The 12,671-nt window shown below is 45.3% G+C and overlaps 1 protein-coding gene across 26 annotated transcripts in view; it reads left to right on the forward strand.

Annotated features, from left to right (window-relative positions):
• The window catches only part of DLG2 (discs large MAGUK scaffold protein 2), a 1,097,443-nt gene that overhangs the window by 611,418 nt on the left and 473,354 nt on the right, over positions 1–12,671 (forward strand). For 5 of the 26 annotated variants that reach the window (XM_072993520.2, XM_078390175.1, XM_078390167.1 and 2 more), the window contains exon 1: positions 9,661–10,817. The exons of the other annotated variants lie outside the window; for them this stretch is intronic. In XM_072993520.2, coding sequence (XP_072849621.1) covers positions 10,740–10,817 — 78 coding nt within the window. In that variant the 5' untranslated portion in view covers positions 9,661–10,739. Of the gene's footprint in view, positions 1–9,660; positions 10,818–12,671 lie in introns of those variants that run through there. 26 annotated transcript variants of the gene reach the window in all.

Genomic DNA, 12,671 nt, shown 5'->3' on the forward strand with positions numbered 1-12,671 from the left:
GTGCCACCTAGTGACTAAAGATGGTTCTGCAGGCTATAGACTAAAGGTAATCTATTAAGTAGCCTCCACTTAGTGGAAGGCTCTCTTAGTGTACAACATTTTGAGTTTTGGGTGTCTATATTTCACAGTATTTGAACTGTGGTGGAGACAAACATACATGAGAATGTCTGTATGTTTCCTGTTATAAGACTATGTTAGAAGCTCATTACATTAACTCTCTCACAAGTCTTTTTCTTTCTGCATCCCTTGCCCTTATTAAGGCATGGGAATGGAGTACAAAAATTAGTCAGGCACCTGATTCTCCCCATCTGGATAGTCCACAGGGAGGCTTGGTTAACTGCATTAGCCCTCCACTGCTTCCAGTCTTCGCCCTCACCTGAGTGCCCATCACTGAGCCACTAGTCTGCAGTCCATGGTGGGAGTTTCGTTTTCCACACTGACCCCGGCCAGCTGACACTCTTTAAGAAGGGCCAGTAATGCTGGGCTATTGCCAACACCCATGTCCCCAGAGTTCATCCTGCCTCTGGTGGCTCTGCTGAAGGCGTTCCTTCTCCTTTTGCTTCTCCCAGCACCTCCTCTGGATCAAGTTGGGAATGAGGTGCCCAGTGGGTCATCTCCATGGGTTCATCAGAGCTGGAGAACTAAAGAGTGGTGCACTTCAGCAGGATGCTCTTCAGCAGGTCAGAACACAACCCATTCCCCAGTACAGGGGATCTGGTCCTCCAGCAGCTAGGCTTTTCCAAGGGCACCGAAGATGGGCCATAGTTCTTATTTATTTTATTTATTTACAATATTTTTTAGCCGCACCATTGCCAGTGGCTTCTGGGCGGCGTACAACATTAAAACCTAAAAACATTAAAAACATTTTAAGAAACAGTATAAAATACCATATATTAAAATATTTCTTAAAACAATTAAAACATTAAAATTAATTAATTAAAATGCTGGGTGAACAGAAAGGTCTTTGCCTGGTGCCGAAAGGCCAAGAGTGTCGGAGCCAAGCGGATCTCTCTAGGGAGGGTGTTCCAAAGTTGGGGGGCAACAACCGAGAAGGCCCTATTCCGGCATGCCATCCCCTTCACCTCTTTCAGGGATGGCACCTTCAGAAGGGCCTCCTGGCCTGATCTTAGAGGACGGGCAGGCACATATGGAAGAAGGCGGTCCTTTAGGTAACCAGGTCCTAAGCCGTTTAGGGCTTTATATGTCAAAGTAAGCACTTTGAATTGGGCCCGAGCAGCAACCGGCAGCCAGTGTAAATTTTTCAGAACCGGTGTGATATGAGTCCGTGCGGCGGCACCACTTACCAGCCACGCAGCCCGGTTCTGTGCCAGTTGCAGTCGTCGGACCGTCTTCAAAGGCTGCCCCACGTATAGCGCATTGCAGTAATCCAGTCTGGTTGTTACCAGTGCATGAGTGACTGCTGCCAGGCTCCGCTCATCCAGGTAAGGGCGAAGTTGATATATTCTCCGCAGCTGTAAGAAGGCACCCCTGGGCTTCCAAGGTCAGACTGGGGTCAAGGAGCACCCCCAAGCTGTGGACCCTATCCTTTAGGGGGAGTGTGATCCCGTCTAAGGTAGGGAGATGGCCCTTTAACCTATCTGGCGGGGCACCTACCAGCAGCACTTCAGACTTGTCTGGATTGAGCCTCAGTTTATTGACCCTCATCCAGACCATTATCGAGTCCAGGCACGAGTTCAGAACGGTGACTGCCACACCTGGATTGGTAGAAAAAGAGAGGTAGAGCTGGGTGTCGTCAGCATATTGCTGACTCCTCAGCCCAAACCTCCTAACGACCTCCCCCAGCGGTTTCATGTAGATATTGAACAGCATGGGGGACAGTATAGAGCCCTGAGGAACCCCATGACGCAACCGCCATGGGTCAGAGCTACTGTCCCCCAGCACCACCTTCTGGACTCGATCAGCCAGGTAGGAACGGAACCACTGTAAAACAGTGCCTCCAATTCCCATCCCAGCCAGTCTGTCCAGAAGGACACCATGGTCGATGGTGTCGAAAGCCGCTGAGAGGTCCAGGAGAATCAACAGGGATGCATTACCCCTGTCTTTCTCCCGGCAAAGGTCGTCATACAGGGCGACCAAGGCAGTTTCCATCCCATAACCCGGCCTGAAACCCGATTGAAATGGATCTAGATAATCCGTTTCATCCAGGAGAGCCTGGAGCTGCTCAGCCACCACACGTTCCAACACCTTGCCCAGAAAAGGGAGGTTTGCTATTGGACGATAGTTGTTCACTAGACCTGGATCCAGATTAGGTTTTTTTAGGAGTGGGCGAATCACTGCCTCCTTTAATGGGGCAGGAACCACTCCCTCTCTTAACGAGGAGTTGATGACCTCCAGGATCCAGGTGCAAACTCCCCTGGCAGATTTCTTTATTAGCCATGATGGGCAAGGGTCGAGTTGTGTAGTGGTGGCGCGAACCGATCCAAGCACCCTGTCCACATCCTCAGGTCGCAACAACTGAAACTCATCCAATAAATTATGACATAAGTCCGGAGCACTGGACACAACCATGGGCTCTGCATCAACAGTGGAGTCCAAATCTTTGCGAATCTGAGCAATTTTTCCCTCAAAGTGTGTAACAAATTCGTTACAGTGAGCCACTGAGGAGTCCAGGACCTCCACCTAACCATTAGGTTGAAGAAGGTCCCGGACCACTCGAAATAGCTCTGCTGGACGACACACCGAGGAAGCGATACGGCTGGAGAAATACTGGCGTTTCGCCAGCCGTATTGCCACAGAGTAGGCCCGATAATGGGCTCTAAGCTGTGTTTGGTCATAGTCGCAGCGATATTTCCTCCATCTGCGCTCAAGCCGTCTCCCCAACCGTTTCATGGCCAAAAGCTCCTCTGTGTACCATGGAGCCTTATAGGCTCTGCAGGCAGGGAGAGGGCGCCTAGGTGCGATCGTGTCAACCGCCCGGGCCATCTCCTTGTACCACAAGGCGACCTGGGCTTCGACAGGCACTTCTTCCACAGTGTCTGCCCCTCTTCTCCCTTGGATTCTATAGAAAGTGGCAAGATTGAGCCCAAGTCCTTTCATCTTCTTTTCTTCCTCCTTTCTCCTCTCTCCCCCATACTTTTGCTTTCTTACTAGTCTGTCTATTCCTGCACTATGATGTTCAATCAACCTCTAATTCTTTTGACACCCCCCTCCTCAATTTACCAGCCAACTGGAGTCTTTCATTTTCTTTTTCAATTCCTCCCATCTCTTTCCCTAATTCTCTTTATGTGTTTGGAGAATTCTGGGCCCTTACATAGGGAAGCAGAGCATGGATCTGCCTACAGGCCCTTTGGAGAAACATATCATTGCTTTTTTTTCTTTTTAGACAAGCTACAATGCTTAATGGCTTGAAATGGTCCTGAGGGTAGAGGCCAGTTTTACATAAGTAATGTGAAATAATACATTGAAAATATCAACATGATTCTGAAAACTGTATTCCTATGAACCTTAGCATCACTGTTTCAGTTGTCTGTTTCAGTTGTTGAGGGCCTGAGGACAGAGATAGACAGACAAACAGACACCTTTATTATTATGAGACACTGTAGCAGGGAGCTGGTCTACCCAGAAATGTCACAGAAGATACACCTTTATTTTTCTGTATTCTTTTAAGGAAAAAATAAAATAAAACTTAACTGTTGGAATTTAAGTTGTTTTGGTCCCATGCAGCCCCACTCTTATGTCTGAAGAAGTGGAGTTTTCCATGAAAGCTCAGAAAAAATATACCAGTTAGTCTTTAAGGTGTCACAACATTGTTATGTCGTCTTTATTTTTTTCTTTTCCTTTTATTTGTTGCCTGGTAAAAAAAATTACCAGGCAACAAATAGGGATGTGGTGGCGCTGCGGGCTAAACCGCAGAAGCCTGTGCTGCAGGGTTAGAAGACCAGCAGTCGTAAGATCGAATCCACGTGACGGAGTGAGCTCCTGTTGCTTGTCCCAGCTCCCGCCAACCTAGCGGTTCGAAAGCATGCAAATGCAAGTAGATCAATAGGGACCACCTCGGTGGGAAGGTAACAGCGTTCTGTGTCTAAGTCGCACTGGCCATGTGACCACGGAAAATTGTCTTCGGACAAAACGCTGGCTCTATGGCTTGGAAACGGGGATGAGCACCGCCCCCTAGAGTCGAACACGACTGGAAAAATTTGTCAAGGGGAACCTTTACCTTTTTTTTAAAATTAAGCACTGTCTAATGGGCCAAAGGTGAGTTCTGACTAACACCAAAAGCACTGCTAATTGTGCCAGTGTTCGGAATGTTCCCCATTTCACAATCTGCACGTCTATAGTGAGAACATCTGAGTGGCTTGAATCCTTCTACCCATTTTTCTTCATTTGGAGCAATACCATTGGAGACTGAGATAATAAACCACCCTGGCAGCTACATGCATCCGGCTGATAGTAATGGACAGAGATGGGGACTCACCGTCAAGTGAGACTTAAGTTGCACCGGTGACTCGATTTGACCTCTTGTTGTTTTTCAGTGACTCAGACTCTGCTAGGAACCCACCCGCCCCTCCCTTTTTTTCTGAGAGGAAAGCTTGTTTTTAATAGGGACTTGGACTTGGTAACAAAGACTCGGACTTGGGACTTGGAAACACAAAGACTCACCAGCTTCCCTAGTGCTGGAATAATGCAGACATTCTGGTTTGTACATAACAGTAAGAAATCTATTCTCAGGGAGAGAAAAACACAGTGTTGACTCTTCAGAATGACAATTAACATTCTGATTAACAAGGAGTTGGTGGGATTATGTGCAGGATTACAGTACAGAGGTTTAAAGAATGCTCCCTAAATTCTCATTCTCCCAACAGTAGGGCGTCACAGCTTGACGGGGGATTATAAAAAGCTTGCAGGGAACAGCAACACAAAGCCCTATTTCTCTTGTCAAGGACCAGAATCCTGTTGGACTCACTCTCAGCAGAATGGCAATCATGCATGTGGGTGTGTATTGCTTTTTAGGTGGTGCATCATGCATGGTTGTGCAGTCATTCATGTGATTAGTTCGTTGCATGACAGAGAACCTGCAAGGCATGAAACAACCAGTGTGGTCGTCCTGATACTCATGGTCGAATCCTATAGGATTCTGGCCAAGGCCACTGTAATCTGAGCAAAAATGTATTCTCGAAGGCTTTCACAGCCGGGATCTGATGGTTGTTGTGGGTTTTTCGGGCTGTTTGGCCATGTTCTGGAGGTTGTTCTTCCTGATGTTTCGCCAGTATTTGTGGCCGGCATCTTCAGAGGACTGGAGTAGGAACTCTGTCTGTGCTCTGTGGGAACTCTGTCCAGCATTGCTCTCAGCCCTTCCACCTTCAGAGGTGGATTTGGTGGGAACACAGGAGAGGGCCTTCTCTATTGGTACTCCCAGACTCTGGAACTCCCTCCCACTGGAGGCCAGGCTGGCTCATCTATGCTATCCTTCTGCAAGACCTTTCTCTTTAGGTAAGGTTTCCCTCAATGACTGGCTGCCTGGGTGAGATTTTTAAATGTATTGCTGTGTTTTACTGCTTCGAATGTATTTTGGCATTTGTATACTCAGTGTTGTTAGCTTTGATACTGTCTTTTAATGATGGAAGCTGTCTTGGGTCCTTTTAAGGAGAAAGGTGGAGTAAATATATTTTAAATAAATAATAAGTTGTGTGGTCTTATTAAATAATGGGCAAAATGCTGTTTCTTAAATCTGTGTAAGTATGATGATACCTACTGCAGGGGGAGATTTTTGGTAATTAAAGACTCCTCTCACACAGCCCATCCAATTCATGTGTAAGCAGTCCCATTGTGCACCAGATGTGTGAGCCTGGAGATCTGAATTGTGGGCCGCTAGCTGTATGCTGATGACATTCTTGTTCTGAGCCATCAGGTTGCTTCCAAATTAATCACCTCCAGAAAGTCCTGTCATTAACAGATTTGATCAGGTCTTGAAATCCAAAGCTTATTGCTTCTTTTATTCAGTGCATCCTTCTCATCTTAGGCCTTCACATTTTTGCACTACTTTCTACTTTTACTAGCATTATTGTCTTTAATATGTCCAAAGTATGATTGCCTATACAGTGGTGCCCCGCATAGCGAGGTTAATCCGTTCCGGATTAACCTTCGCTATGCGGAATCGTCGCTAAACGGGTAGGGAAAATGTATTGAAACGCATTAAACTTAGTTTAATGCGTTCCAATACCTTTCTTACTTACCCGTTCAGCGAGGATTCCAATTGGCGGCAGCCATTTTCGCGCCCTTGCTAAGCGAGGGCACGGCGTGAAAACGGCTGCCGGCAGCCATTTCCGGGCTTCCGGCGGCCATTTTGGAGCCGCCGAACAGCTGTTTGGCGGCTCCAAATGTCCGCCGCAATACCCGATCTTCGCAATGTGGGTTTTCCCCATTGCGAAGATCGGGTATGTTTCCGTATAGCGATCCCGAAAAAGGGATCGCTATACGGAAACATCGCTATACGGTGCACTCGTTAAGCGAGGCACCACTGTATTTAGCCTGAAGTTCAGGCTTGTTCTGATTTAGAACTCACTTATTTGTCTTTCTGGTGGTCCTTGGTTGCAATAAAGCTATTGCAACATTTCAAATGAATTGGTTTTTCTTCTTCTTCTCTTCCTATCACCTTTCTTCACTGTCCAGCTTTCACATCCATACATAGTAGCTGGGGATACTATGCGGAGATGATGTTGCCCTTGGTTTCCACTTTTGCATCCCTAGATTTAAGGAAAGTCTCTTGTTTCTTCATACCTGTTCTTCCAAGTATTCTTCTGACTCATTGGGCCCTTCCACCTCCCATCACCATGGCAACTACATCTTCTGCTGATGTAGCTGTTAATTCTTGAGTAAAGTGTTGGGATCCAAAACATGCTGATCATACTCAACTCCCAAGTATTTCCTCTGTAGATGAGCCAGAGAAAGTATTGAACCAGTGCCTTGAGCTGGCAGTGGACCACAGAACGATAGATAGATAGATAGATAGATAGATAGATAGATAGATAGATAGATAGATAGATAGATAGATAGATAGATAGACAGACAGACAGACAGACAGACAGACAGACAGACAGACAGACAGATAGACAGACAGATAGATAGATAGATAGATAGATAGATAGATAGATAGATAGATAGATAGATAGATAGATAGATAGATAGATAGATAGATAGATAGATAGATAGATAGATAGATAGATAGATATCATACCCTCTTTTCCCAAAAATAAGACAGGGTCTTATATTAATTTTTGCCTTATTTTTTCATGTATAGCAATCTACATTTATTCAAACACAGTCATGTCATTGTCTTCTGGCGGTTGCACAAGGGTGCAGGGAGGGGTTTCACTTAACTGGGGCTTATTTTGGGGGTAGGGCTTATATTATGAGCATCCTGAAAAATCATACTAGGGCTTATTTTCAGCTTACGTCCCATTTTCGGGGAAACAGGGTATATGTGCTGTTCTATTAAGGCTGGACAAAATGCCAGCCATGGGCCATATGTAGCTTTGTATGGTTTCCTTGAACCTCCAGACATCCCCACTTTTTACAAGAAATACGTTCTTTAACTCAGAAATGGTCCTTCTACCTACTAGTCTGTAATTTATCATGTTTTCCACTTGAGCTTTCTTCTGGGGACGGCCCGCTTTTTTGCCAAACTAGAAGTAACTTTTTTGACAGAACGATTGGTGGAAAATGAAAGAGGAAAGGTTGTAAATGGCTTCAGTGGAGGACATTACTTTGTCACTAGTGTTGAAGTAAGATTCAGCTTAGTGAGAGCAGAGGATGCTATCTTCTTCTTTGCCTGAGGTAACAAACGGCCTGTTGCTTTTGCTTTAGTGCTCTCCAAAAGCTGGCAGATATTTGCACTCAAGTGCTTCTATCTTTTCCGAATCCAGCTTGACCATCAGGCATGTCTCACTCCATATAAGGTAAACACCTTTGTTGCAACACCTTGAGCATCACTTTGCTCACATGGAAAATTAGAGCAATGTCCTGTAGTTACAGCATTACTTGGAATTTCCTTTGTTGGGGACTGGAATGTATACTGAACATTTCCAGTCTGTGGGCCTTTGTTTTGCTTTCCATATTTGTCACCATATTCTTGTTAGGATTGTGACAGATTCAGTCTCTGTTGCTAGAAAATAAATTTATCACATTCTATTTGCCCCAGTGATTTATTTATCCCCAGGTCTTTCAGAGCAACTTCACTTCATCTTCTAGAACTGCAGGTTCTGTGTCATAGGATTCCTCTTCAAAGGAATCTGTCATCCTTTTATCTCTTCTGTATTCTGTATACTGTTTCCACTTTCTTTTTATTTTTTCTGGTCAGATAATGTTAATCATTCAGCATTCCTAATCTAGGCTTAAGTTTCTCTTCAGTTTCTTGGACCTTCTGAAAGTGATCTTTTGTTCTTCCCCTTTTGTTGTTCTCCTCTATTTCTTTCCAGTGGTACATGGAGTTAATGAACTAGGCCATGTTTATAATTCTTTTGAACACTGATGTCAATTAATGGTGGTATTTGATTGTGGGTATTTCTCTCCCCACCTCCCAAATGGAATAGTCTCGCTTAATTAAAAATGCCTAGGTGTTTAATAGGGTAACAACACAGCAAATGTAAGCAGTAAATGAAAAGCAACACGGTTTGCTTTCATTAAGAGAGAAAGGGGGAGGCGGAAAGTGCATTTGCAAGCACTTTACAGCCAGCATGGAAAATCAAAAGTGCACTAGTCGAATTCCACCTAATGCAGAAGTTAAAGAAGTGTGTGTCTCAAGGTGAAGTAGAAGAGAGGGACGTTTAGAGTTTTTTCAGTGATCCTTAAATGGCTCAAGGAAGCTGCATTGAAGGCCATATTGACCTAGAGGATCCGGATAAAATTCACTCTTTAAAATTTCCTGCAAAATGCTAAACCTTCCTTTTTAGTCCAGCTGGTGTAAAGGTGGCTTATAATTCCGTCTCTCTCTTTCTACATTGTTTCTTCTGTCTTTAGTTAAACAGAAACTCCCTAGTAGCAGCCCATCAGTATAAATGGTACTCTCAAATCATGAGAAATTAAAACTGAATAAGAGGGAATAAAATGATGGAACAAGAAATATAAATCATGATAGGCAGAGCTATAAAGTCTGCAGCTGGCTGGTTAGCCCAGTGGTTTAGGTCTCTGGCTGTGGAGCTAGAGGCTACTGCACCTCCTGTGAGTAGAGCCAGCCTGTGTGGCCTTGGGCCAGCTGCATAGTCCCAGGACTCCCCCAGAAGAAGAGAATGGTAAAAACCACTTCTGATTACTCCCTACCTAGAGAAAGGTCACCATAAGTCAGAATTAATTTGAAAGCACATGATGATGATGATGATGATGATGATGATGATGAAGAAGAAGAAGGAGGAGGAGGAGGAGGAGGAGGAGGAGGAGGAGGAGAAGGAGGAGGAGGAGGAGGAGTTGTCTTCTTCATGGTTCATGACCAGTGTTACTGGCTTGTTTTGTTTTGGTTTTTCATGGCATAAAATCCATTTTCTCGCCTTTTCCAAATGTGCAGGTATTTGTGCAGATTTTTTTTAAAAAAACCACATTTATTCTTTGAGCACATTTCCTGCACTTTGTGAAAAGAGAGAGAGAGAGAAAGATGTAGCAGACAAGAGGGTCAGGTCACCTGTGTGCCAATCCCAGCTCAGTCATGGGAAACCTATGGTGGAGGTGGCCACAGCAAATCACTCCTTGAAGAACTCACACATCCCAAAAACCCTAAACATTGGGAGCAACATGATGACAAGAAAGGACACTGACATTAATTGGAGCATGTTTAGCTGAAACACATTTTCTCAGGTGTGCAGGTTTTTTCAGGTATGCCAGCAGCTGGCCCTCGACATCTAGATTCTGGAGTACTAGTTGTGTATGGCCTGCACAACCAGCACCTCCTTCAGTTAGTGGTGATTTACTATTTGGCTTGGTGTGTGTGTGTGTGTGTGTGAGAGAGAGAGAGAGAGAGAGCATTCGAGATATTTAAGGAATGGTTTTATCAGTTCCACTCCCCCAATGAGTTTCCATGGCCAAGTGCAGATTTGATCCCTCTTCTCCATCACTCTGTCTACTACACCAAACTGGGAATGTTGCCTTACACACAGCCTAAATCACCAGCTGGATGCTGGCGATTACACTCTAAAGTACCACAAGAATTGTGACTGCAAACAGCACCTTGTGATTTAAGCCTTTCTTGGTCTTCAGAATGGAGCCAACAAAAACCAATAGGAAGAGCAAGCCTCCTGTAATGGGTCTGTTCTGGGCGTCGTTCTAATACTTCTCGGCATCTTTAGAAGCAAGGGGTTAAACTTTTCAGCAAGCGAGAAGCAGGAGGTGAGCTCCCTGCCTCACTAGTTTACTGCGGCTGGCTCCTTTCACGCTGCTGACACACACACACACACACAAACACACACACATGTAGTTGCTGGTGTCACTGCTAAAGAACTGCAGACAGGCATTTAGCAGTCTGGATGTGAGCTGGCTGCGAAGATGGCTCGCCCAAGACCTCCGATGGGCAATATGTAAATACCACCTGCTATCTGATCATCCAGGATCTCTCCCTCTTCCTGCCTCCCGCAGCTTCCCTCTGCCCCTCTCCTTGTGAATCAAATTGAAAAGACCCGATAAAAGCAACAGCCTGAGACAGCATTGCTTCAATTGTCTTTGAGCTCTCTGGTGGAAGTTTATTTGGTCGCTGCCTACTCCCGGGTCCGAGAATCCTCTCTTGATCGCTGCTTAGGATGCTCGCCTCGATTTGGTATGCCAAGAAGCTGGGGCGCAGGTTTGTCCATAATGCCCGGAAAGCAAAAGCAGAGAAGGTATGTCATCAGTGGGGAGGTGGCGGTGGTGGGCAGAAGGGTTGCATCTTAGATCTGTGATCTCTCCATGTGCTTTGATGCATCTGCTGGTGGGTCTGAAAAGATGACCTGCTCAGGTGTAATGTGATTAATATGAGCACGGTGTGGCTCCACTTTCTCTCCTCTCTGATCTCCCCCTTGTGTGGCTGGTTTGTTCTAACATCCTGGCAGGATGCGAAATTCTTTCTAGACTGTATTTTGTACACAAAAATAAATTGTCGTGTTTATGGTATTTCAGTGCATGTCGGCACACACGGGCTTGGGGTGGAAGGCGGGGGGAATGTTGTGCTAAACTTGTTGCAGTGCTGCCTTGTAAGGCATGAATGTTGGATAGCTCCGTGGTTTAGGTATATGGCTGTAGAGCCAAAGGTTGGGAGTTTGTTACCCCCACGGTGCCTCCTTGACAGGGACTGACTCCATGATCCACAGAGTCCCTTCCAGCTCTGCCGTTCAAATGCCTCTCGTCCTTCTTGAAGAAGTGACTTTTCCCCCCCATGATTAGCAAAGGATGCACCCTCTCAGCTGAAGCCACCAGTGCAAAAGGAATAAATGTACAGCGAGCCATGTGTTCCTGTTTGAGACTTGCATTTCATAATACTTGTTGCAGCACGGCACTGCAGTTCTGATAACACACCTCTTTCCAGGAGTCGTAGCTTGGACGGCCAAAAGTAGCCACCCAAAATCTGCTGATTTTGTGGTTTCACAAATGTTTAATTTATCTGATACCTGGCAGTGGTACATAGGATCGTTTTTCTGCTTGGGAATGGTCTGATACTGTTATTGGTTCTAGGATGTAAGGCTATGGGGTCGCTTTCATTAAAGCTGGGTTTTTTTGGCCACATAAGCTAGTCAATATGATGAGAAGCAAGCTGTTTTCTACTTTTTTAATCTCTCTCTGTCTTTCTCTCTCTGTCTCTGTCTCTCTCTGTCTCTCTGTCTCTCTGTCTCTCTGTCTCTCTCTGTGTGTGTGTGTGCGTGTGTGTGTGAGAGAGATGATTAGTATCTATCTCTTAAGAACAGTACTTAGTGGTTTCAGATTTATCATTCTGAGCACTGGGAGACAAACAGTTCTCTCTTTTGACTCAGAAAAGATGGCTTTTTGCTCCTTTGTGTGAACAAAATGCCAGCATTTATTCTCTGAGCAGGACAGGCAGTGTTTTGAAAAACTCTGAGCAGTTGATTGGGGAATTGGTGGGAGAAGAAGGAAGGTCAGAGTGAAAATTACAGAGGCATATGGTCACCTGTCTTGCTGGGATACCTTGGCTCGCCGGCTTTTGCTGTCTTTGTTGTGACAGGAGAATTCATCCTTCAGCTGCCACCTTCTTCCATCATCACTCTTTTGTGTTGGGTAATCGGAGAGCCGGACCTTGCACACAATTGCTCATTCACCTGGATTTTAGTGACCAGAACAAGCCTTCGTTGCCTAGCGCTGTTGGATGATTTATGAGGGATGTGAAGAAAGGTGTGTGTCACTTTTGTTATTAGAGTTTCTGTTGGTTTCCAGTACAAAGGCAGAAACGGTGACAGGATGGTTCGATTCCATGTTTTGTTCCATGTTATTAGCTTTTCTGCCACCGACTCCTCCCGGAAGAGAAGAGGATTATTTACACATTATTATTGATTGATATATACTGAGATCCCACAACCCACTCTGTGGCCAATATGTACCTACTCAGAACCGTGTACACCAGAGCACATGGAACCTGTGCACAGTTGACATCAAAATGGTCTCATTGATGTCGTCTAAGGGGCAGGGAAGTGCTTTGCATTGAAATTAGGGATCAAGATGCCCCCCCGACCCACACATCACACCAC

This window comes from Pogona vitticeps, chromosome 3 (assembly GCF_051106095.1).
Source record: "Pogona vitticeps strain Pit_001003342236 chromosome 3, PviZW2.1, whole genome shotgun sequence".
NCBI lineage: Eukaryota > Metazoa > Chordata > Lepidosauria > Squamata > Agamidae > Pogona > Pogona vitticeps.